Source organism: Muntiacus reevesi, chromosome 7 (assembly GCF_963930625.1).
Source record: "Muntiacus reevesi chromosome 7, mMunRee1.1, whole genome shotgun sequence".
Classification (NCBI taxonomy): domain Eukaryota; kingdom Metazoa; phylum Chordata; class Mammalia; order Artiodactyla; family Cervidae; genus Muntiacus; species Muntiacus reevesi.
In genome coordinates this window covers 29,888,499-29,916,334 of record NC_089255.1, presented here as the reverse complement: position 1 = coordinate 29,916,334, position 27,836 = coordinate 29,888,499, and the positions used below count along the sequence as shown (strand labels likewise).

At 36.7% G+C, this 27,836-nt stretch overlaps 1 protein-coding gene across 1 annotated transcript in view; it reads left to right on the top strand.

Moving 5' to 3' along the window:
• Window positions 1-27,836, top strand: part of DPH6 (diphthamine biosynthesis 6) — a 195,740-nt gene that overhangs the window by 153,826 nt on the left and 14,078 nt on the right. The window contains exon 7 of the mRNA XM_065940945.1: window positions 22,435-22,529. Coding sequence (XP_065797017.1) covers window positions 22,435-22,529 — 95 coding nt within the window. The remainder of the gene's footprint in view (window positions 1-22,434; window positions 22,530-27,836) is intronic.

Below are 27,836 nucleotides of genomic sequence, written 5' to 3'. Positions count from 1 at the left end.
GCTAAATTTTGCTTCTATAAAAGCAGTGTAAATAAATAATGTAATTAAACTTATGAGGGTGAAAGAAAGGGAACTTCAGAGATAGGAGACTGGAGTTTTGGCAAAAGATGCTTCTAAAACTTGAAGTTGTGGGGTCAGGTTTCAAGCACGGGTAGATTATTTTTAGAAAAGGCAAGTAAAGCTTTAGGATTACCATGATGTTGATTGTGAGTTAACCTGTGTGTTACCATAAGATGTTTAAACACAGAAATTATTTTATTCTACTTCAGCAAGTTCCTCACAAGACCTGTCAGTCTTACATTTCACTAGAAAAATTCTCTACCCATTCTCCATAATGACCATTTTATTCCCTCTCTGCTCCTCAAGTTTCAAATCCCTTCATATTTTACTGTCAATGTACCAGTGGTAGCAAAGTGCTGAATGAATAAAAGAACCATTGAAATAAATTAAAAATACAGGGACACAAAATAATAATATATTTGCAAGGACATAGACAAAAGATACACATGGAATACTTTTAAATATTTGCCTGTGATATGGAAAAGGGGAAAAGGAATAGAGATAAATGGGAATTTTTATTTTTTATTTATTGAAGTATAGTTGATGTGCAGTATTATATGTTACAGATGTACAATGTAGTGATTCACAGTTTTTAACAGTTATACTCCATTTACAGTTCTTCTAAATAATATTGACTATATTTCTTGTACTTTATAATATATCCCATAGCTTATTTTATATGATAGTTTGTAGCTCTTAATTCTCCACCACTATGTTGCCCATCCCCCATCCCTTTTCTCATTGATAAATAAATGGAGATTTAAAAAATAACAACATAAGGGACTTCTCTGGGGTTCAGTAGCTAAGACTGCACACCCAGTGCAGGGGGCCCAGGTTCCATCCCTGGTCAGGTAATTAGATGCTGCAACTTAAGTCCCTGCATGCCATACCAAAGATCAAAATTCTGTGTGCTGCAACCAAGACCTGGCACAGCCAAACAAACAAATAAATAAGATATATATTTTTTAATAAGACATAAAAATACCTATTACAGCAAATTTGCAACACGATGAAGTATAAGGTAGCAAAAAAAAGCATAATTCTTCTGCCCCATGATGCATGTTGCTAACGTGTTGGTGTAGTCCCTGATTTTTATTTCCTGAGCTTTTGTTGTACACTCAAGTTCATATCATTAAATATTTGTACATATTTTATTTGCACAATTTGGTTCAACTATACATATAGTTTGTCTCCTTTTTTCCTCATAGTATTATGATGTGTTTACTTTCCCACAGAACTAAATCTCCTTTGAAAATACATTAATTAATGGCTGTGTAAATTCCATCATATTCATGTTCTACATATGAATATTTTCTTTTTGGGAATATTTGTCTCTATTTGGTTGGCACAAAAGTAATTGCAGTTTTGCATTGTTGAACTTTTCCATTTGATTGGAATACTTCTTAAATGTGATTATACTATACATCATTTTCATGCACATATCTTACTTTATGTTTTTATGCTAATGACTTGATGTTTATTTTATATTTATTTTATACTATAGAAATGATGTTAGACAAAAAGCAAATACAAGCAATTTTTTTATTCAAGTTCAAAATGGGTCATAAAGCAGGGAGGCAACTCTCAGTATCCATGCATTTGACCCAGGAACTGCTAATAAGCATACAGGGTAGTGGTGGTTCCAGAAGTCTTGCAAAGGAGAAGAGAGCCTCGAGGGTGAGGAGCGTAGTAGCTGGCCGTCAGAAATTGACAACTACCAATTGAAGGGAGTCATCAAAGCTGATCCTCTTACAACTACTGGGTAAATTGCCGAAGAACTCAGTGTCAGCCATTCTAAGGTCATTTAGTATTTGAAGCAAACTGGAAAAGTGAAAAAGCTCAGTAAGTGAGTGCCTCATGAGCTGAACACAAATCAGAAAATTGTTGTTTTGAACAGTCATCTTCTCTTATACTATGCAACAACAATGAACCATTTCTCAATTGGATTGTGAAGTCTGACAAAGAGTAGATTTTATATGACAAATGACGATGACCACCTCAGTGCTTGGACCAAGAAGAAGCTCCAAAGCACTTCCCAAAGCCAAACTTGCACCAAAACAAGGTCATGGTCACTGTTTGGTGATCCATTGCCCATCTGATCCACTACAGCTTTCTGAATCCTGGTGAAACCATTATATCTGAGAAGTATGCTCAACAGATCCAATGAGATGCACCAAAAACGGCAATGCCTGCAGCTAGCATTGGTCAACAGAATGGGCCCAATTATTCTCCACAACAATGCCTGACCACATGTCACACAACCAGTGCTTCAAAAGGTGAACAAATTGGGCTAAGAAGTTTTGCCTTATCCACCATATTCACCTGACCTCTCACCAACCAGGTACCACTTCAAGCATCTCCACCACTTTTTGTAGGGAAAATGCTTCCACAACTAGCAGGAGGCAGAAAATGCTTTTCAAGAGTTTATCAAATCCCAAAGCATGGGTTTTTATGCTACAGGAATAAACAAACTTCTACCTCATTGGCAAAAACGTGTTGATTGTAATCGTTTCTATTTTAATTAATAAAGATGTGTTTGAGTCTAGTTATAATGATTTAAAATTCATGATCTGAAATCACAGTTACTTTTTCAACAACCTAATAAGTTATTAAAAAGTTATTTCTTTTTAAATTATTATAAATAATATTCTGATTGTTATTTTTCCAAGTAACTCTTCATGTATATTTCTGATTATTACTTTCTTTAGATAAATTCCTAGGAATTATAATTTCTGGATCAAAAAATAAAACTTCAAGGCTTATACATTTACTACTCTAAATTAACTATTAGCCATTGCTTCTTAAATTTATGCAAGTTCCTAAATTATTATCTGATACATGAACAATGGATTAAAAAATTATTTTATCTTTTGTGCTTTTTTCCGCAGGATTATTTTCTCATTTTTCAAAAAAGGAAATGAATTTTAATATAAAATTACATCAAATTTTAAAAGCTTTGGATTGCTCTTTAAATGCTTTTGAAGAGTATTCCTATTTTTGTGATATTTTACAATGTTTGTTGAACTCAGTCTTTCAAATGATTGTTCATACTTTGCTATGTAAACAACCCTCTGAGTCTTTCTTGCCTTTTACTTATTTCATCATCTCACTTTCATGTCTTATGGTTGATTTTTACCTCTATGTCTTTGTATTACTTAATGATTTCCCTCAAATTTAGCACTATTTACTGATCTCTCACTCTAGATTATGCAGATTTAGCTCTTTACTCTCTTTGTCTCCATCAAATATGTGTACCCTTTTCTTTATTCCATCTTCCCATGTTAATACTGCAATTCTGGTTGTATGAATAGTCAGTGTTTAAATGACAATAACTATAAAAACTCAAAACACTTCCTCATTCAGTAGTAGACTCTGATAGTAAACCTTTCCTGTATTGTTGTTCAGTCTCCCAGTCATGTCCAATTCTTTGTGACTCCATGGACTGCAGCACACCAGGCCTTCCTGCCCCTCACCATCTCCTGGAGTTTGCCCAAGTCCATGTCCATTGCATTGGCAATGCCATCCAGCCATCTCATCCTCTGATACCCTGATCTCCTTCTGCCCTCAGTTGTTCCCAGCATCAGAGATTTTTCCAGTGAGTCGACTGTTTGCATCAGGTGACCAAAATACTGGAACTTCAGCTTCAGGATCAGTCCTTCCAATGAGTATTCAGGGTTGATTTCCTTTAAGATTGACTGCTTTGATCTCCTTCCTGTCCCAGGGACTCTCAGAAGTCTTCTCCAGCACCACAGTTTGAAGGCATCGATTCTTTGGTGTTCTGTTTTCTTTACAGTCCAGTTCTCACAACCATATGTGACCACTGGAAAGACCAAAGCCTTGACTATATGGACCATTGTCAGCAGAGTGATGTCTCTGCTCTTCAACACACTGTCTATGTTTGTCATAGCTTTCCTGCCAAGAACCAATTGTCTTCTGTTTTCATGGTTGCAGTCACCATCCACAGTGATTTTAGAGCCCAAGAAGAGGAAATCTATCACTGCTTCCACCTTTACCCTTCTATTTGCCATGAAGTGCTGGGGCTGGATGCCATGACCTTAGTTTTTTTAATATTTAGTTTTAAACCAGCTTTTTCACTGTCCTCTTCCACCCTGGTCAAGAGGTTCTTTAGTTCCTCTTCACTCTGCCAGTAGAGTGATATCATCTGTATATTGAGGTTGTTAATGTTTCTCCTACCTATCTTGATTCCGGTTTGTAACTCTAGTCCAGCATTTCTCATGATATGCTCAGAGTATAGATTAAACAAACAGGGTGACAGCAGACAGCCCTGCCGTATTCCTTTCTCAATCCTGAACCAATCAGCTGGTCGATACAAGGTTCTTAACTGTTGCTTCTTGATCCTCATATATTTTCATGTGAATTATAATTGTCTTGGTTTATTCATTTATTCAGTATTCTATGTACTAATCACTAATTCAGTGCTTTACTCACTGACAGTTTCTTAGTCTCTTAGCCAGGTGTTCAGACATACTAAATAGTTTTTCAGTTTCCTCTCCCTGAAGTCTTTCCAAGGGCCTTATGACCAGATGTATATAATTTGGGTCAGTTTCATTCTGTGCCTGTTACAAGGCTGTCATCCGTCATCTTCTCATAATCCAAGAGATCTCTTTACCTTTCTTCTCTGTTGGATCCCTTGTTTCCTGGATTCAGTGTCTGTCTTTATCTTTGTTTCCATCTCATTTTTGTGAAGCACCTTCTTTTTAAGGAAGAGTCCACAGGATTCTTTGAGACAGTATACATATCTGTAAATGTCTTCATTCTTTCCTTTCATTTGATTGGTTCTTTAGCAAGTCATAAATTCTATTTTAGGAATATTTTCCCTTCCAGATCTTGATAGTATTGCTTCATTCCCTTACAGCTTGGTATGCTGTCGAGAAGCCCAAAGTCATTCTTATTCCTGACTATTTGTATGCAACCTTATTTATTTCTCTCTCCATCTCCTCTGTGTAAGAGTATGTAAGATACTTCTTTTGCCCCAAGAATTATAAAGTCTTACATGCTATGTCTTAGGCATGAATGTTTTTATCCATTGTGCTTAGACAGGAAGGGTTTTCAGCTTGAAAATTTCAGTTCTGGGAAATTTTCTTGAATTATTTCACTGGTGTTTACCTACTCTTTCTTTTAATTTCTTTTTGTGGTTCAGTCACTCAGTCATGTCCAACTCTTTACAACCACATGGACTGCAGCATGCCCAGGCTTCCCTGTCCTTCACCATCTCCCAGAGTTTGCTCAAATTCATGTCCATTGAACCGGTGATGCCATCCAACCATCTAGCCCTCAGTCATCCCCTTCTCCTGTCTTCTATTTTTCCCAGCATCAGGGTCTTTTCCAATGAGTTAGCTCTTCACATCAGGTAGCCAAAGTACTGGAGCTTCAGCATCAGTTCTTCCAATGAATATTCAGGGTTGATTTCCTTTAGGATTGACTGGTTTGATCTCCTTGCAGTTCAAGGGACTCTCAAGAGTCTTCTCCAACACCACAGTTAAAAAGCATCAATTGTTTGGCACTCGGCCTTCTTCATGGTCCAACTCTCACATCTGTACATGACTACTGGAAAAACCATAGCTTTGACTATATGGACCTCTGTGGACAAAGTAATGTCTCTGCTTTTTAATACTGTCTAGCTTTGTCATCGCTTTTCTTCCAAGGAGCAAACATCTTTTAATTTCATGGCTGCGGTCACCATCTGCAGTGATTTTGGAGCCCAAGAAAAAAAAGTCTGCCACTGTCTGCATTGTTTCCCCACATAGTTGCCATGAAGGTGATGGGACCGGATGTCATGATCTTAGTTTTCTAAATGTTGAATTTTAAGCCGGCTTTTTCACTCTCATCTTTCACCTTCATCAAGAGGCTCTTTAGTTCCTCTTCACAGTCTGCAAAGAGGGTAGTATCATCTGTATATCTGAGGTTATTGATATAACTGGTTGACTCCCCACAGTCTTGATTCAAGCTCATGCTTCATCTGACCTGGCATTTCGTATGATGTACTCTGCATATAAGTTAAATAAGCAGGGTGACAATGTACGCCCTCGACGTACTCCTTTCCCAATTTTGAACCAGTCCCAATTTTGCTTCTTTGGATTCTTATTATTTAGATGTTCCTTGAACTTCTAACTTTTCTCTTAATTTTCATCCACATCATTTTATTCTCTCTGGAAGAATTTCACAATTTTACACTTAAACTTTTAGTTAAATTTTTTCATATTTTATTTTTAATTTCTAAAAGCACATTTTTGTTCTCTGAATGTTTTTTAAATCTGTAATACTTTATCCTTAAATAATTTTTCTTCTCTCCTTCACAGTCAGTCTTTTCCTTTGTTAATTTTGATCTCTATCTTTCATCTTATAGATGTTTCTGCTAATCTTTGGTGTTCTACTCACATTTAAGAGTGGAGACCTAAAAGTTTTATTGCAAGCCCTAAGTATGTGGATGGAGCTTTGTGACCTTGAGTTTCACTGGAAGGGAGTGTATATGGGTCATTTAATCTGAGCTGGTTATATTCCAAAGAAAATGATTCTCCAGCCTCCTCTTAACGTGAAGACATGCTGCAGGTTTTTGCTGTTGTTGTTGGAGTTGACAAAGAAAATGGCTACAGGTCTTAGAATCTTGTGTGCATATATTAACTAATCTCTCTATTTTTGTTATAGTACCTTTGTCCTCAGCTGTGTCTTGTTTCTCCCAGGCTAGTTCATTTGTTTTCCCTTTGCAGAGAATAAACCTTCAGTGTTCTGACAGGGTCAAGTAGAGGTGGTTGTCAGCCTATAGGAAAAGGATCTAGGGGAATGCTCCTCAGCCATAAAAATTGTGAAAGAATGCCATTTGCAGTAACACACATGGACCTAAAGATTATACTAAGTGAAATAAGTCAGAAAGACAAATACCATATGATATAACTTATATGTGGGATATGATACAGATGAACTTATGTACAAAATAGAAACAGACTCTCGACAGAGAATAGACTTATTGTTGCCAAGGGGACGGGCTGGTGGAGGAGGGATGGATTGGAAATTTCAGATTAGCAGATTGAAAGTAGTTTATATAGAATGGATAAGCAACAAGGTCTTACTATATAGCAGAGGGAACTATATTCAACATCCAGTGGTAAACCATAATGGAAAATAAAATGAAAAAGATTGTATGCATATGTATAACTGAGCCACTTTTTTGCACACTAGAAATTAATACAACATAGTAAGTCAACTATACTTCAATAAAATAAAAAATTTTTAAGTCTCTAAAAAAAAAAAAAGAAAGGATCTAGGGAATCTGACTGCTTGTTAAACAGACTGCCTATCTATCCCTCTTATTTTGGTTTCCTTTTCACATTTCCCCTTTACTTCCAGAAGTAACTGGTGTCATCAACCTCTTACTTTATTGCTTTAGAGTAAAGAGTTAATTTCCTGTATAAATTGGGTCAGTCCTTTGCATGCTGTCCTGTTGGCTTAGGTTCCAGTGTTCTTGATTCTGTTGCTTGCTCTCTGATTTTCTCCATCTTTTTTGAATTTATGCCTTTTTATGAAATACCTTCCATGGAAGTTTTAGAAGGGGGTAAGAGTAGGTGCGTGGATTCAATTCACTATCTTTACCAGCAGTGGTTACTCTTTAATCAAGAGATCATCCAAGTAAAAGTTGTTTGCTAAATGGAAGGTGAAATCGTATTATATTATATAAAAATGTTGAATATGTAGATCTGGTTGCTTTTTCCAGAACTATTCACATAGAATTGGGAAATCTGACTTCTAGTCTTGAGTCAAAGGTAAGCAGATATGTATTGACTAAGGAGTATACTGCTCAGGTGGCTGCTATAAGAGCTAAAGCAGGATACTAATGCTAACGTCAAACTTAAAGCTCTATTTCAAGTTCTCTTTTATTTGAGTTAACTTGTCTTCCTCATGAGTTTGACAGAAGAACAATTTACAGTCCCAGCTACATATCACTTAACAACGCAGAAGACAAAGAATTTCACTAAAGTTGATTTGATGTTGTGGGTGAGAGACAGAACTTTAAGCCTTATTCCCTACACTGCTGAACTTATGGAAAGGAAAACCTATAACTGACCTTGAAAGTTAAGAGAAAGGTAGAATATCCTTGAGAGGAAATTTTAAATTTTGAATATAACAGAGTTGGAAGGATATGTGGAGCTTTACGGCTGAGATGTTCAGTGACTCTTATAATTTACAAGAAGTATTAAAATATTCAGTCCCTAAGCATGTCTGACTCTTTGTGACCCCATGATCTGCAGCATGCCAGGCTTCCCTGTCCTTCACTATCTCCTAGAGTTTGCTCAAACTCATGTTCATTGAATCAGTGAGGCCATAGTCTAGGTTTAAGAGGGAGAGGACATATGTATACCTATGACTGATTCATGTTGATGTATGGCAGAAACTAACATATATTTTAAAGCAATTATCCTCCAGTTAAAAATATAATGAAAACTGTTAAATTAAAAAATGTACTCTAAGATAGTATAAAATATGTACCAAAGAATTTCAAAGAAAACATTGTATGTTTTTGAGAGAATTCTGAATAAATTGAGAGGTAAATTGACAACCATACTGGACTTTAAGAATGGGGATAGAACTTTTGACTGGCTGGCTTGTTTGGAATATGTCTTAAGTACTTGGAGAGGAAACGAAAAATTTAGAAGCCATACTGTGAGAAATTCTGAATACTGAATTGAGGATTTAATTTTCTAAGCAATGAACAACCAAAGGTTTTAGTGGAAGGGAATTCTGAAAGGTGTACTTTAAGGAATTTGACTCAACAGTAGAGCCTATTAACATTTGCAGTTAAAGAGAAGAAATGAAGGTCCTCCATAGTTAGTGGCTCTTCTAATATATGATCATGAACATGTTCCTCACATTTCATCGAGTGTGTATTATAAAATAAGTAAAAAAGTTGTTTTTGCATTAAATTTAGAGTCTTATGAGGAGGGATCCTAATAATTTGGATCAGATAAAGCCCAGTTGGTGTTTACTATAATTGGAAGCTTAAAATGGATGACCATCTGACCTAGAATAGTTGAAAGCAATGTCATGGGAGTCTTAGCACTTAAATTGGTCTAAAGGATGGATGAAACTTATACTTTGTTGTTCAGTCTTCCAGTCATCTCGAACTCTGTACCCCATGGACTACAACACACCAGGTCTCCCTGTCCTTCAGTATCTCATGGAGCTTTCTCAAACTCATGTTCATTGAGTCGATGATGCCATCCAAATATTTCATCCTCTGTTGCCCCCTTCTCCTGCCCTCAATCTTTCCCAGCATCAGGGTCTTTACCACTGAGTCAGCTTTTTGCATCAGGTGGCCAAAGTATTGGAGCTTCAGCTTCAGCATCAGTCCTTCTGATGAATATTCAGGATTGATTTCCTTGAGGATTGACTGGTTTGAACTCCTTGCAGTCCACAGGACTCTCAAGAGTCTTCTCCAACACAATTCAAAAGCAACAGTTCTTTGGCACTCAGCCTTCTTTATTGTCCACTCTCACATCCATAAATGATGACTTGAAAAGCCATAACTTTGACTATATGGACTTTTGTGGGCAAAGTGATGTCTCTTTTTAATACACTGTCTAGGTTTGTCATTGCTTTTCTTTCAAGAAGCAAACGTCTTTTAATTTCATGGCTGCAGTCACTATCTGCAGTGATTTTGGAGCCCAAGAAAATAAAGTCTGCCACTGTTTCCATTGTTTCCCCATCTCATTGCCATGAAGTGATGGGACTGGATGCCATGATCTTAGTTTTTTGAATGTTGAGTTTTAAGCTAGCTTTTTCACTCTTCTCTTTCGCTTTCTTCGAGGCTCTTTAGTTTCTCTTCACTCTCTGCCAAAAGGGTGGTGTTATCTGTATATCTGAGGTTACTGATATTTCTCCCAGCAATCTTGATTCCAGCTTGTGCTTCTTTCAGCCCTGCATTTCTCATGATGTAGTCTGCGTATAAGTTAAATAAGCAGGGTGACAATATGCAGCCTTGACATACTCCTCTCCCAAAATGGAACCAATTTGTTGGTCCATGTCCAGTTGTAAATGTCACTTCTTGACCTGCATGCCAGTTTCTCAGGTGGCAGGTGACATGGTATAGTACCCCCATCTCTTTAAGAACTTTCCGGTTTGTTGTGAACCACACAGTCAAGGACTTTAGCAGAGTCAATGAAGCAAAAATAGATATTTCTCCGGAATTCCCTTGCTTTTTCTGTGATCCAGTGGATGTTGGCAATTTCACCTCTGGTTCCTCTGCCTTTTCAAAATCCAGCTTGTACATCTGGAAGTTCTTAGTTCACTTACTGTTGAAGCCTAGCTTGAAGGATTTTGAGCATTAACTTGTTACCATGTGAAATGAGTGCAATTGTGCTGTAGTTTGAACATTCTTTGGCATCACCCTTCTTTGTAATTGTAATGATAACTGACCTTTTCCAGTCTTTGGCCACTGCTGAGTTTTCCAGATTTTCTGGCATATTGAGTGCAACACTTTCACAGCATCATCTTTTAGGATTTGAAATAGATCAACTGGAATTCTATCACCTCCACTGGCTTTGTTTGTAGTAATGCTTCCTAAGGCCCACTTGATTTCACACTCCAGGATGTCTGACTCTAGGTGAATGATCACACTATCATGGTTTTCTGGATCATTAAGACCTTTTTTGTATTGGTGGTGACAACAAAGTGAATCAATCTGTAGATTCCTTGGCAAGAAGACATGTAAGGACAATAAGGAATTTTATTTAAATGAAAGTAACAGCTCATGTTGGTAGATTAATAAGAACCAGGTGAGGTGGTAATTTAGGCCCCAGTCATTAAGGGCCTTGAGAGATGAACCAAGCAATTTGGGGTAAGAAATAAGATATGGAAGGCTCATCAACAGGGGTATTTATTATTAAAAGATATATCAGGAAATTTAGTGTGGTGGCAGTATTCCTGGATTTGGAGAGAAGAAATTGGAAATCAAAGAGTCTAAGATGCTCTTATTGAAACAGGTCTGAGGGCTTAAAGCATGAAACCTCTGACAGTAGGGATAGAGACACAGAACAAAACAAAGATTCTGATGGAAGAATGACAAAGAAATTAGCACCAAATGGCCAGAAGCTGGAAAAGGAAGAATCAAAGATTAATCCACACACAAATAATTGGGGAAATAAGAAGCACACATGTTTGCAGAGAACAGGGTTGAAAGGAACATGATAAGATTGGTCTTAAACATACTGAGTTTTAAATTATAAACCAAAGCATGTGTTTTTAAAACTATGAGGTTGGCACACAATTGAGGTGTTCAGGCTAAAGACTAAGGTTTATAGTTTATGAGTCAGGACACAACTTTAAATTATGGGTTTGTTTAGTTCTAAGCTACATATCCTTTGCAAATCAATTTAGTTTTTGTCTCTGGAAAAGGAAAAAAAATAAAATTAGTAACCATTTCATCGAGTATCTATTGTGTGCTGTGTAATATATTAGACCTTTTTTTCACATGGTTTTGTTACTGAAAACAGTACTCCTGTGAGGTAGATACTATTGTCTTCTCCCTTGTACAGATCAGTAATCTGAGGCTCTGAGAATTTGCATGACCTAAGACTGCATAGCTACAAAGTGATAGAGCTATGATTTGAATGAAGGACGATGTGAACCAAGAACAATTTGCCTCCAGAGCTACTGCTTTTGTCCAATATATTACACAATGCTGCTTTCACTGCGCCTCACTACAGTATGTGCTTTACCTACTCTTATAGTTAAGCTGTGTATTACAGCTCTGACCTAAGTACTTTTTATGCATTATGTTATTTAATTATCTAACAAGACTATGAGGTTGCTACTATTAATTTTTACATTTTAAAAATGAGGGATCACTTAGAAGGTGAGTAACTTTTCCAAAGTCACAGAGTTGGGAAGTTTCAGAACCGGAATTTATGCTATAAATATGTCTGATTTCAGAGCCTATGCTCTTATTTATTCTTAAAAATCATTTTGAAGATTAAATAAGATAATTTTATCATTTTCTTAACTTCAATGCATAAAGCAAATATTTTTTAGTTAATAGTGACAGTGTTCATCAGTACTGACAAACCATCAGTTTGTCTGCTCAACAGTTTGCAGTAACAGAATAACTTAAAGGTGATTAGCTGAACCCATGGATTGCATAAGCTATCAGGAGGAATAAATGGATATAGAAGAATATAGCATAGAGAGAGTCATGAAGGATGTTTATAATTTTGGAGCAGCAGGAAGGAAAGGAGTTGGAAAAGCCTAGCAGTAGCTTAGAAAACACAGTAACATAGAAGACTCAGGAAAATAATCACAAAGATTTGAGACATCAGTCGTATGATGTGATACATAAAATTTGCAAAAAAGTCATTAGACAGTGTCCCAGCCCATTGCTGTTTGTACTGAAATACCAGTAAACAGAACCACCATCTGTCCAGTTTCCCTATGCAGAAAGCTGCAAATTTTTCTTAATTTAAAAAAAAAATTTTCATCACTTCTCCATTCACTTATTTCAGCCTGCTAAAAACTCTGTCAATCTACCTGCCCTCTGCTCTCCATCCTCAGTGCTCCTGCCCGTTTCAGGAAGTCTTCACCTTCTGCCAAGATTCCTCCAGCGACCTCTCAGTTCTATCTGCTTCTTGACTTACTGCCCTCCAGCCCATTCTCCATGTGCAGCCAGAATGATGTTTCTAAAAGACAAATGAGATCAGGTCAACTCTCTGTTTAAAACATCCCCATGGGTTCTCATTGACCTGAGGATAATAACTCAGTATGGCTTATAAAGCTCCGTAACATCTGTCCTCTTTCTAGATTTTTAGCCTCATCTCTCCACTATTACTCATCTAGTTATACTTCGGCTATGCCAAAATTAAAAAGATGCTTGGAAGGAAACCTGTGACAAACCTAAACAGCATGTTAAACAACAGAGACAGCACTTTGCCAACAAAGGTCCGTATAGTCAAAGCTATGATTTTTCCAGTAGTCGTGTACAGATGTGAAAATTGAACCATAAAGAAGGCTGAGCACTGAAGCTTTTGAATGGTGTTTCTGAAGAAGACTCTTAAGAATTCCTTGGACTGAAAGGAGATCAAACCAGTTAATCCTAAAGGAAATCAATCCTGAATATGCACTGGAAGGTCACTCACTGGAGAAGACTCTGATGCTGGGAAAGATTGAAGGCAAAGGGAGACGCAGGTTCCAGAGAATGAGATGGTTAGCCAGCATCACTGCTCCATGGACGTAAGTTTGAGTAAACTCCAAGAGACTGTGGAGGACAGAGAGCCAGGTGTGCTGCAGTCCACGGGGTCATGAAGAATCAGACACAACTTGGCAACTGAACTACAAATGCCAAACTTACTTCAATTTCTAGTACCCATCATGTACTCTGGGACTTAACACATGCTGTTCCTACCCCTCCCTCTTTCTCTTTCCATCTCTCCCTTCAGACTTTTCTGGTTAACTTATCCTTTAGATTCTTTTAGAAGCCTTTTGCGGTCCTTCCAGTTAGATCTCATGCTTTGTAGTCCCACGCATTTCAGGCATTCACCAAACCCATCCCTACCCTTTATTGTAACTACTTGTTTGACTTTCTGCCTGTACCTGCAGACAGTAAGCTGTTTTATGTCTGTTCCTATTGTTATTCCCAGCACTTAAAACAATGCCAAACCTATAGTAGACATTCAATAAATACTTCTTTAATAACTGCTATGAATGAATATATGCAGGGTGAAATTATTTTATATATTAAATACAATATTTATATAAGAAATTATGATGAGTTCTATAAACATCATGGTTTTATCTAGGTGGTAGGAGGGATGAAGAAAGTGCAATTTCATTTGGCCCTTCTTTTATTTTTTTCCAGTTTTAAGATTACTAACAGCAAATGAGACAGGTTTAAAAGAAGAAATATTTTGATTTAATAAGAAATTCTCACAACTATGATCATTACAATCTTTTAAAGGGATTCATGTCAATGTATGACAAAAACTACTACAATATTGTAAAGTAATTAGCCTCCAACTAATAAAGATAAATTTAAAAAAAAGAAAATTAAACAGGAAAATGATGATGCCTGATTACCTTTTTAGTTCAATAATCAGTAGAGTTCAAATGGTGTTATTATGAATATGAATGTTTATGTGAATAAATCTACCAGGAAAAAATAGAATCATACTAGTAATTTCCTTTACATTAACTCTAAGAATTCACTTTTTAAATGCTCAGACTCCAAGGACTTCTTATAAGTCATGAAATGACCCAAGTCAGCCACATCTGTTCAAAATGTGTTTTAGAAAGTTTATCTTAACAATAGTCAGTTGAAAAATTAATGTTCACCTTCCCTATACATTTTATTCAAAATAGAACATAGAATAATTTAGATGTATATGAAACAAAGAGCATGCTTTTATACAATGAAAATTATATTGTGGCACAAGTAAAAACTGATCTTATTGCTTCTGGTTAGAAAACAGCAACATATTTCTTTCCAGCTGGTCAAGATCCTTTTGAAATTTTGTTTCATTTTATTGATTTTATCAGCTTTATTTTTTTTTGCATTTATATGAAGGATGAGACTACTTGACTAATGTCAGACAAAATAGCAGGTATATTAAGTTTATAAAATAGTCATCTGATTTGAATCTTTTTCTGTATAACATTCCCCAAATGGTTAAAAATGGGTAAAAAATAGTAACATTCTTGATTCAGTGGGTTAGATGAGAAAAGCATTGACTAACATGTGTAAATTTTATTTAGTTTTAGAGTTCCAGAAACAGAAAATGTTGATCCTATTTTGTCCTATTTCCAAGGGTATATCAAAAGCAATCAGTAACTCTCTCCTCCCTTTTACTTGATAATTCTGTTTGGTGGTGGCTTACTTTCTGTGACTACAAGGCCAATTAGACTCTTTTCTGGAAGTATGCAGGATATCTTGACCGTGGAGAAGAGAGTCATTTGGTCTTTGAGTACCATGTGCTACACACACTACTGGGAGAGAACTATGGGTTTGAGAGGGTTTGAGAAACTTAGAAACTTATAGTCTCATGGCAAACACTGAAATTCATAGTGATACAATACAGAAATATGTCACAAGGCGGCACAGGATATTCCACAGGCAATAATGGTGACTTCTGGAAGTAGACCAGAAAGAAGCTGCATGATGCGGTTGATGTTTACTACTTTTTATTTCAGTTTTTAAGGTTTAGTCCTCAGGTTTTTTTTCAGCCAGTCAAGATTCTTTTGAATCTTTATTTCATTTTCCTATTATATTAGCTTTATGTCTTGGTATTCTTGTGAAGGGTGGGATCAAATAACTGAAGTCTTTTGACTCTCAGTTTATAGACCTTGATTTTTATTGAGTAGGCAATGGTTGACACCATAAGTTTTTGAGTGGATGAATGCCATCTCTTATATTGTTAAGGAAAGTTAGTGTGGTGATAACATGTATGGTAGATGAGAGGGGTGAAAATAAAGCAGGGAGACAAGAGATTACTGTAACAGTTAAAGCCCAAAATGATCAGGAAAGGTGTTAGAAAGGAAGGGAGTGTTTACATTGTCTCATTCACTGCCACATGCCTTATGTATAGACTAGGATTTAGTACTTAATAAGTCCTGAGTGAATATTTGTTGATTCAATAAATAAATTCAAGAAAAATTTTAAATGTAGGCTGTGTGGCAGAAGGAAAAGGAGTTAAGCTCAACTCCAGAATTTCAAACTTGATTGAACTATTATAGAAATTGAGCAGGGAGAGAAGAACTTGAGGAAAAATCAAGAACTATGTTTTATTTAAAACAATTCAGTTCAGTTGCTTAGTGTGTGCAACTCTTTGTGACCACATGGACTGCAGCACACCAGGCCTCCCTGTCCATCACCAACTCCCAGAATTTACCCAAACCCATGTCCATTGAGTCAGTGATGCCATCTAACCATCTCATCCTCTGTTGTCCCCTTCTCCTCCTGCCTTCAATCTTTCCCAGCATCAGGGTCTTTTCAAATGAGTCAGTTCTGTGCATCAGGTGACCAAACTATTGGAGTCTCAGCTTCAACATCAGTCTTTCCAATGAACACTCAGGACTGATCTCCTTTAGGATGGACTGGTTAGATCTCTTGCAGTCCAAGGGACTCTCAAGAGTCTTCAACACTACAGTTCAAAAGCATCAATTCTTCAGTGTTCAGCTTTCTTTATAATCCAACTCTCACATCCATACATGACTACAAGAAAAACCATAGCCTTGACTAGATGGACCTTTCTTGGCAAAGTAATGTCTCTGCTTCTCAATATGCTGTCTAGGTTGGTCACAACTTTCCTTCCAAGGAGTAAGCATCTTTTAATTTCATAGCTGAAGTCACCATCTACAGTGATTTTGGAGCCCTAAAAAATAAAGTCAGCCATTGTTTCCACTGTTTCCCCATCTATTTGCCATGAACTGATGGGACAGGATGCCATGATCTTAGTTTTCTGAATGTTGAACTTTAAGCTAGCTTTTTCACTCTCCTCTTTCACTTTCATCAAGAGGCTCTTTAGTTCTTCACTTTCTGCCATAAGGGTGGTGTCATCTGCATATCTGAGGTTATTGATATCTCTCCCAGAAATCTTGATTCGAGCTTGTGCTTCATCCAGCACAGCATTTCTCATGATGCATATAAGTTAAATAAGCAGGGTGAATATACAGCCTTGATGTACTCCTTTTCCTATTTGGAACCATTTCCATGTCCAGTTCTAACTGTTGCTTCCTGATCTGCATACAGGTTTCTCAAGAGGCAAGTCAGGTGGTCTGGTATTCCCATCTCTTTCAGAATTTTCCACAGTTTATTGTGATCCACACAGTCAAAGGCTTTGACATAGTCAATAAAGCCGAAATAGATGTTTTTCTGGAACTCTCTTGCTTTTTTGATGATCTAGCAGATGTTGGCAATTTGACCTTTGGTTCCTCTGCCTTTTCTGAAACCAGCTTGAACATCTGGAAGTTCACAGATCACATACTGTTGAAGCCTGGCTTGGAGAATTTTGAGCACTGCTTTACTAGCGTGTGAGATGAGTGCAATTGTGCAGTAGTTTGAACATTCTTTGGCATTGCCTTTCTTAGGGATTGGAATGAAAACTGACCTTATCAGTCCTGTGGCCACTGCCTGAGTTTTCCAAATGTGCTGGCATATTGAGTGCAACCTTTCACAGCATCATCTTTTAGGATTTGAAATAGCTCAACTGGAATTCCATCACCTCCACTAGCTTTGTTTGTTGTGATGCTTCCTAAGGCCCACTTGACTTCACATTCCATGATGTCTGGCTCTAGGTGAGTGATCACACCATCGTGATCAACTGAGTAGTGAAGATCTTTTTTGTACAGTTGTTCTGTATATTCTTGCCATCTTTTCTTAATATCTTCTGCTTCTTAGGTCCATACCATTTCTGTCCTTTATTGAGCCCATCTTTGCATGAAATGTTCCCTTGGTATCTCTAATTTTCTTGAAGAGATCTCTAGTCTTTCCCATCAATGCTCCCAAGTAAAACACTCAATAAGTATTTGGAGTTGTGGGGGGAGGAGATACATGGGAGAGAGTTTAATAACTAAGGTTTTCACTTTGAGAGCCATTTGCAGTAGAGATGATAGATATTGTAGGAGTCAAGATCCTCAAAGAAGGTATATATAGATAAAGAGCAGAAGGTCCAAGGGAAGGGCAAACTAATAGAGAAAGGATAACATATGTCAACTACTTTCTGTGCACTAGGCATTGGATTTAAAACTTTGTATGTATTATATTTTTTAATATAGCATCCCCCTGAGGGCAGGCTTTCCCTAAGCAAGCGGAAATTCAGAGAACAAGCAGTTCATCCCAGGTCCTGTGCCCAATACATGTTGGAACCAGAATATGAACCTAAAGATATTTCCCCCTAGTTTTCCAATTCTGCTGAAATTAATCTCTGTTCATAAACTTTATCTGTCTTTTCCAGTAAATCTCTAGTGTATAATTATAGTTTATGTTTAAAGTCCTTGTCTGTTGGGTTCAATATTTGGTTAATGTGTGGGTTTGATTCTATTTTGTTTGTTTTTCTCCTGATTACAATCACATTTTTCACTTTTTATCTCTTAATTTATTTTATATATTTTATGGTAGATAATGAATAGAAAACAACAATAGAGACTGAAGTAAATATTTACTCCAGAAAAGTCACACCACTTCCTCTCTGTGACATCTAGTCTGAAGTGTTTATTCTTTTTAGTCTATTCTCCAGTTGAGGTGAGTCTGGTTTGATTTTTGTTTAGTTTCAGTTTGCTACTTGTTTGAAATGTTTTGAAAGCAGGATAAAGATTCTCGCTTTATCAGGGCATGTGATCTATTCTCCAATGAGTCTAGAGATCTCTCTCTCCCTCTTCCCCCTACCCTGTCCCCATGTTTTAAAGTCCTTCACCACTGTTTTGTGCCTTTTCAAGGGCTTACTACTCTCAGCCTTTCTCTGCCTTCTCTATGGCTTTCCAAGTCTTGGGTGAAATCTCTCAATCTTCCTGCCCTGTCACCACCCCTTGGTGCCTTGAAAGTTCAATAGAAAAGACTTGATGGGCAGATGTTATCAAAGGGATCTCTGTCTCTCCTCTCTCCTGCCCTGGAGAGGGGCAGTTTTCTGAAGGTAGCCACTGTGTGCACTTAGTTAAGACTCTGAAAAATAATTGGTAGGCTATACATACTCCCTGGGTCTCTTCAGGACTCTTAATAATCCATCACAGAGGTCCACAAGAGTTTGGCTTTCTACATACGCTGATGGACATCCCACATCCATGGAGCTTTGCTTCTGCTCTGTCTGTTGCCCCATTAGGAAGGTGGCCATGAATCTTCACTCATCTCAGAAAAGCTTATCCTTATCTGCTATTAGTCCATCCAGATGCCTTTGCATTCTCAGATCTCTGTATGTAAAACACAAAGGTGTGGTTTTGTAGCTGATCTTGCATATTTCTGGTGTTATGATGACACCAATTGTCTGCTCCCATTTTTTATATACCAACTGAAACTATTTAAGGAACATCTTAATCCTTTATATCATACTTCAGTGGGAAAAAAGCAACTTGAAAAACCACTTTTTTTTAATTTTTCAATATAGTTTGCTATCTTATTCATTTAAATTATGGAAAGAATCACAATAATTCAGTAAGGAACTAAACCTTAGGAAAACCAATCCAGTATTTTCAATTACAATGATATTGACAGAAAAACTATCAAAGTGAACTGCAGAAACTGTATTTGGAATGAGTAGGTGCTTGCCTACAATAATACTGAGTTGAAACCCAGACACAGACCTGAACTATGTAGAATGAAGTTGCTACTTTCTATGAGTAATGTAGATATGAGCAACACTTGCTTATGTAAGCAAGTGTTTTATGTTTTAGAAAAGCAGATTGAACATTTCATACCACAAATATGTCTCTAGATTCTCCACTTACCTTTATTGACCCCTTTTTAAAAACAATAATACTGAGTTGAAACCCAGACACAGACCTGAACTATGTAGAATGAGGTTGCTACTTTCTATGAGTAATGTAGATATGAGCAACACTTGCTTATGTAAGCAAGTGTTTTATGTTTTAGAAAAGCAGATTGAACATCTCATACCACAAATATGTCTCTAGATTCTCCACTTACCTTTATTGACCCCTTTTTAAAAAAATCAAATCACACATGCATGCTAGGTCACTTCAGTTCAATTAATTTCAGTCGCTCAGTCATGTCCGATTCTTTGCGACCCCATGAATCATAGCACACCACGCCTCCCTGTCCATCACAGTCATGTCCAATTCTTTACAGCCCCTTGGACTATAACCCTCCAGGCTCCTCCATACATGGGATTCTCCAAGCAAGAATACTGGAGTGGGCTGCCATGCCCACCACCAAGGGATTTTCCTGATCTAGGGCTTGAATGCATTGGCAGGCAGGTGCTTTATCACTAGCACCACCTGGGAAGCCCAGTCAAATGCACACCTCACGCTTTTGTGCTACCAGGTTGCTGATTTCTAACAACAGGTTGTTGATTGCTATGCCTTAGCTCAAGATTCCGTAAAGAAAGTGGCTAGCTTAGGCTTTGCTTCTTGAGGAGGTTCTCTCAGGACATCAAATGGCCTTCGTACTGGCCAAATGTAAGCCAAAAAAGATGGAATTTTTCTGAATACTTATGTCTGCTAGAGCTTTAAGCTAATAGAGTTTAGAGGGGCTGCAAAAGACATCCTAAGGATTCATAGGCTACTTCGTGTTTCATCAGCCATAAAATCCACTGCACTCTTGGAATCTGGAACCCATGGATTCTGGAGTTTTGAAATCTGTCTTGTCTAGAATCTTTCTTGACTTGGATTCTGTGTCCATGCTGGTCAATGAGTGGCAGAGAGGCAAAAGATTGCACATATTATTTACAGAATCAACATCACTTTTTCATGATACTGTGGTATTGAAATATAGGGTGCAATATGTTTAGTAAACTTTAGAGACCAAGGACATTGTTTGTTTACTCCTGGAACTTTTTCATCTAGCAAAGCCTGCCCAATAATCACTATTCAGTAAATGTTTGTGGAAGAACTGACTGGATGAATATTATGGAAATATTTTATGTGAATTGAAAATACCACTGGATATATCCAAATTTTAGATTTCCTAGTGCTGGTTGGTTTAATATAGCAGCTTACATTATTTTTACTTAGGGACTAACAGAATTACTTCAGTATGATAACAGCTATGCCAACATTAATAAAAAAAAAATCCAGTTATGCTTTTGTGGTAAATTATAGAAATTTTGCAAAGCTTCAATTATACATTTTCTAATAAAAAGAAGTCTGTGGTTATTAAGATATATTCCCACATAAAAAAGACTGACCATGAAGGTGAGAGTAGAAGGTTCCCTTTGCAGAAAGTCACTAGAATGAGAAGACCAGTGAAGGGAGATGAGCACAGAAGGGGTCGGGCACTAGCTGACAGAACAAGGAAACGCCCTTGAAATCCATATCCCATTATTATTCCTACATTTTTACTGCAAAGCAGACATTAATTTAATTTGGTTTACTACTGTAATCTATTCCTGTTAGCTGCTCTCATAACGACCAGCTGCCATAATTCTGCCTTGCCAGTTCCCTACTTCATGACCCACCATGGTGAAAATTTATCTACTAAGTTTTTGCAAGTTCATATACTAAATGCCACCTCATTTTCTTTCCCTCACTTTTCTTGCTGTTTTGCTTTACAGGTCATTCACATTACCACATCCTTAGAGGGAATAGAATTTTCATAGATCCATCCTTTCAGTCCCGAAGGGCACATAGTCAATAGATGAAATGTAATGGAGTTGGAATGGTAGCACAACTATAAAAATAACCAAATAAATAAATGTTTAATATTTATGCAGGTAAAACTGAAAACTTAGGCCACAGTTCCAGCACTGGCAGTAACAGAGAACATCAATGGAGTCACTCTTCCTTTGGGCTATGAGGATTTGGGGCTAGGAGAGGCTATAAGCAGGAAAAGCTATGAAATTCAGAATGAAGGAGATAGAATCGCAGTGATAAATCCTCCATACAAGACCAGAAAGATTCTGTTGCACAGCCAGTGAGAGTGCTCCCCAGCTCTGATTCCAGCCTTGCACCAGCCCAATAAGAGAGGATTTTACTGTCAGTATCAGGATCATTTGAATAACAACTTCTATTTCATGCAAAGCACGGGGTTGGGGTGGGGGGTGGTTGTTTCTGTGCTTATTTTTTTTTTAATTTTCAGGCTTAATCAGACAACATTATAAGCTATTCCAACCTTTCTTGAAGTTAGACCCTCCCAGGGCTTGTCTGTAGCATTGGAACTTCATTAGATCTTGATATTCTTAGAACTTTACTACTAATAATAGCCTTAAGCATAATAACCATGTTTATGACTTCCTTTTGTTCATAGGCCCAAGGTAAGGCCTTAGATTACATTCTCTTGTGTTGTCTGAGAAATTTTCCAGACACATTTTTTCCCCTTCCACATATAGGTCAAAGGGCAGGGAAAGCACAATTTGGCTGCATGTATTCTCATTTAGTACATAATGACTTAGTATCTTTCCTCCTTTTGAAGCTAAAGCTAGTGTCAAACTTTATAGTAATCTTTAAGCTTTTTCATTATACATAAAAATGTTGGTCCAGTATATCTTTTTATAAGGATTGGGGATTATTTAAAATGCTGTGCTTTATGATAACATTTTTCAAATGATTTTCAACAGTTTTTAAACAGAAATATACAGTCATTTTCCTAAAGCTCACAGTCTATTTTGGAATTAAAGTTTCTGACATGGATTTTTTTTAGGACAAAATAAGTGAACATTTTTGTTATCTAAATTTTAATTTTCCTGTTTCTTTCTCTTTTTTTTCTATTTTCAGCTTTCTAAGAAATATGGAGTCCATGTTTGTGGAGAAGGTGGAGAATATGAAACGTTCACTTTGGATTGCCCTCTATTTAAGAAGAAAATAATTGTGTAAGATATCATTTCAGCATTTTCTTCCCCTTCCTCAAATTTAAGTGATGGAAGCAACTTAACTTTAAGCTGGAGGCAACTTTTGTTGGGAGAAATAGAACATGTCCTCCAAGTTCACAAACACTCAATTTGTTTAATACCAGTGAAGTCGTCTGAATACCTAAATCAATACCTGACAAGACGAGGCCTTCATAGAAGCCTATAAACTTTTTAGACATTGCACTTTCGTTTACTTGCTGATTATGGCCTGCAGTAAAACTGGTACCTACACACTGACACTTTTATCCTTTCATGAAGTGTGAATTGCCTGTATTATTTATCTTTCATTACAGCTACATTTGATAAACTGCCACATCAGTAGCCTGTGGGTTCCATTAACTCCGTCCTCTTTTTCCTTTTTCTTGGCTTTAATAACTTAGAATGGTTATACTAAACAGTTCTCTTCAATTATTTGGGGTTATTTTTACATATAAACTTCTTAAAAATGAATTCTGTTTGTGGTGAGTAGTGTGATTTCTTTGCCATAAATTGTTAAAAATCTGTGTAGTAAAAGACAGGGACTTTCTTCAGTTCGTTACATCATTACCCATATTCTTAATTTATATCACTCTTCTCATATGCTAAGAGAGCATTTTATTTGCTTTTCCTAAGCTCTTTAGCTTCTTGAAACGGTTGTCAGAATTATGTTTGATTTCAGAAACCTCATCTGCTAAAAGATTAGAATCTTGGATTGAATGAAAAGCTTCAATGTTTTCAACACTGAAAGGTGATTTCTTTGTACATACTAATAATGAGGGAAGGAGTGTTCTAAAAAGTGAAGACAACTCGAGGTGAATTTTCTAAAAAATACCTTTATCTTGAGAAACATAGCCAAGACCTCATCCTTTGCAATATTTACCCACTCTTGCTTTTCTCATTTCTTCTAACTTCTTTCCTATTAATAATCATCAACATAACAGTGCATTTGGCAAATATGTACCTATTATACCTATTATGCCTGAAACATTCTATTGGGCACAATGGATGTTGAACATAGTTCCTGTCTCCAAAATGATGGGAGGACGACACATCTGCATAGAATTTGACACAAAATGGTAGAGAATAAGAGCCACAAGAAAAATTTCATAAATAGGAGGTATTTCTCCTAACTTCAGTGATCACAAAACAATTCATGATTGAATTGTGCATTAGGTATTGCTTCTGTGAAAAAATACTGTTTTGTTACTCAAGAAGGGCATTTCCATGCTCAGGTGAAATTGCTCTATAATGGGAAACTTACATATACTTACTTATTAATATGGGACTAACAAAATTAGGAAAAAAATTAAAATCACAATAAGAGAAAAAAGGCCAAAGAAGAATATTTTTTCTATTTATTTGACAACTTGAGTTCCTGGGGCACCTAGAAGTCTTTATGGACAACCTAGAATTATAAGAAATGTACTGCTTTACATTACATAACCAGAAGGTTTGTTTATCATAGTAAACTTTAGACCTGAAAAACGAATCTTACGTTATCATTCTGTAGATAAGGAAACCTCAACCTAACTGAGACAATGGCACGATGGAAGTTAGTCATGATGTTAAAGAGAGGGAAGTCAGGGGAAGCATATTAGAACCCTCTAGTTCCAAAATGAGCTGTTCAGTTGAACTGGGTAATCAAATGTTGAGGAGAATTATGTGGGTGGAACTCTGCAGGCTGCTGCCCTGCATTTCTTTCTTAAGTTATACTTACAGGTTATAGTAGTTGAATGGAAAAAGAATATCACCCACTATATATAAAATCTTTCCTTCACCTTAAAATAGAAAATGTCCTTACCATACCTATCTGATAAGCACTGAATGTGATGGTGTGAGTGAACAAGGGTTGCACATTCTAAAACCATTATGTAAATTAAGTTATTTCACTTAGAGATAGTTGTCCATGTGATAAAGTTAAATGATAAGTTTAAACCAGGTAACTACTTGTTAACAACTGACTATTAATCATCCTGGATCCTATAAGTTGGACTTTATTTGGGAGACAAATTTATGCTATTTCCTGTTCTATTTGATATAGTAGTGATCTTCCACAATTAGCATACAACTAGTTGATTATTAGGAGTTCCCTTTTAAATTTGTGACTCAAAATTTTATTGTTAAAAAGGAGATTACATCTAACAGGAGAAAAAAATAAAGTTTTTCATGTAAAATTATTTGATTATAAATGGTGATTTTTTTTTTTAAACACAGATTAACTCTCTTGTATAATGAAGTAATTTAGACAAATGAGGTGGTTCTAGAAGTTTAGGCTTCCCATGTGGCTTAGCTGGTAAAGAATCCACCTGCAATTTGGGAGACCTGGGTTCGATCCTTGGGTTGGGAAGATCCCCTGGAGAAGGGAAAGGCTACCCACTTCAGTATCCCTGGCCTGGAGAATTCCATGGTCTGTATAGTCCATGGGGTCTCAAGGAGTTGGACATGGCTGAGTGACTTTCACTTTCACTTTCTTGAAGTTTATTATGAGATGTACTATGAGACATTCCAATTAACATTTTTAAAATCTTGTAGGAGAGACTAGCATACCAGTCTTTGTCTAGAAGTAATTTAGAAAAATTTTTACTAGAACATTTTACAATATACTTTTCAGATCAATTACGATGTGCCTACCCACCTCTCGATACAAATTTTTACATCAGAAAATGAGTTTTTTCCTGAGGAGCCTTGATAAAAAAAATTATGGCTTAGTCTTTAAGAGAAGAAGACACTTGTAGGTTCTAAAAATAATACACCTATTTTCCTATTGTTTATTACTTTGAAATATGTATGTATGTATATCGAAAGTAAGAAGTGAAACACAAGAATATAGCCAATATTTTAGGGAAAAAAGTAAAAACTAAAGTCCCAGTACTGTATTAATGAAAGTGATAATTTTCCTCTTGCTATTGATGCACACATCTTTAATGTCAGTATTTGATACAGCCCCACATTTCATTTGAACTACAATATTAATATACTACTGCTACACAGTTGCTATGTATGGAATGGGTGGATGGATAGAAGAAACAGTGGGAAGGAAGAAGGGATAAAAAGAACTAAATTCTATGATTAAAACACTATGCACTCATTTTCCCCACTCACTCCTAGTTTCTACCTATTCAAGTCAAGACATAACTCAGCCCAGAGCATCCTAATATCACATTTAGCAGTGGGGATGAGTCAAGTACTTTCCTTATCTACTTTCTCATGTCTCTCCTATATCACTCAGGAAACTAAAATTTATGAACTAATTTTCCTTGTATTTAAATTTATATAATTATTTTTATTATGCCAGAGGTGCTATATGATGTTATTGATATATATGTGTGATTATGTTCATCTATATGTATACAAGTAACATGCATGTATGAAAATGTATATATTCATATAAAGATAGGTAATTGAAAAATCTGTGTGGATTTTTGATAGTAAATATGTTTAACAAAGTTAAACTGTACAGAAATTTTTTTATTCAACAAATGAGTGAATACCTGGCAATATATTCTTCTCTGAGCCAGAGGCGAAATATGGAGGAACAGACAAAGATGAACGAAACTTAGTCCCTCTTTGAAAATGAAGACAAGCACAGAAACATAATTCTAATATAGTAGATGTATTATGAAAGGGCTGTTGAGTTGCAAAGATCCCTTGGAGGAAGAAATGGCAGCCTATTCCAGTATTCTTGCCCGGAAAATCCCAGGGATAGAAGAGCCTGGCGGGCTACAGTCCATGGGGTCACAAAGAGTCGGACACAACTGAGCAACTGAGTGTGTGTGCGCGTGCACACACACGCACACACACACACACACACACATGCATGATCAAGGCACAGAAAGCAGAAAACTAGCACTGTGTGAGGATGTCAGGCAAGGTTTCACAGAAATGTGAGCATAAGTGTGAGTTCATGGGGGATATCTATGTGTGGCTGTGTTTTAGAGGAGAAGTAGGAACCAAGATCATGGCTGAATCTCAAGAGAAAGTATCAGTTTTTTGAAGTGAGAGCGTAGGGCCTGATTTCATACCTTGAGAGAGAATCTGGCTCAGAGAAGAGAGACTCAGACCTGGCTCAGGTAGCTGTCCTTTTGAAATTGTAACTGGGGATAAGCCTAATGCAGCAGTGAAAGGGAATGTCAGATCCAGCTGTTTACTGCAGAGAAATCTCCATTCTGTAAGAGGTCGAGGCTGCACTGATTACTTGTATCAGTAGGGAAAGAGGAGGATGGTAGCCAACTGGAAAGCATTTTTGCTGTAGTTCAGTTGTTCTTAATTTCGGGGTTTCTCTGAGGATACTCCCGCAGATCCTGTTCTGGGTTTCAGAAGCCAACAGAAACCAGAGACCCTTGAAAGTTGAGTTTCAAGTGACAGTTTGTGAAAGAAAAGAAGAGCAATAGTGGCATTATGCTCTTTGAAGCTACAAGCTATGTATTTGATATCTATTATCTATCTTCCAGTTGATTCTGGCTTTGTATAAGAGAATGAAATTATATTAGTCAATTGTGTATGCAATAGAATCCATAAAAATCTTACTCCTCTTCATTTAGTTATGTTATATAGTATAATTAGATATTTTCTTTGTTATATATTTCTATATATATAATTTATATATATATTTTATATATATATATATTTCTCTGTTATATATTTTCTCTGGAAAACAATCTTGATTCAAATGTGATAATTATATCAATTAAGTGAACCATTTGCTGCCAATCTTCTGTTTCTAGTGGGGATAACTGGCATTAGAAGGGAGGGCCCGAAACCCTTTCTACTGACACATCATTGGTTTGGATTAGTCATAGTTTTGGTATATCCATTGTCAAGGATATCAAGACCAAGCTGGCTACATCAGGCATAATTCAGGCTCAGGGTGAGTTTCCAAAGCTGGAAATGGTAACCCTGAGAGATCAAAATTTAATGTAAAAATGAGATCATATCCAGGAGTAAGAATTTGAATCTATTGATGGGCCAAGACACGACAAAATGATCTCTGTTCAATTCCAAGGCAAACCATTCAATATCACAGTAATCCAAGTCTATGCCCTGACCAGTAATCCTGAAGAAGCTGAAGTTGAATGGTTCTATGAAGACCTACAAGAACTTCTAGAACTTATACCCAAAAAAGATGTTATTTTCATAATAGGGAAGTGGAAAGCAAAAGTAGGAGGTCAAGAAATACCTGGAGTAACAGGCAAATTTGGCCTTCCAGTACAAAATGAAGCAGGGAAAAGGCTAATAAAGTTTTGCCAAGAGAACGCACTGGTCATAGCAAACACCCTCTTCCAACAACAC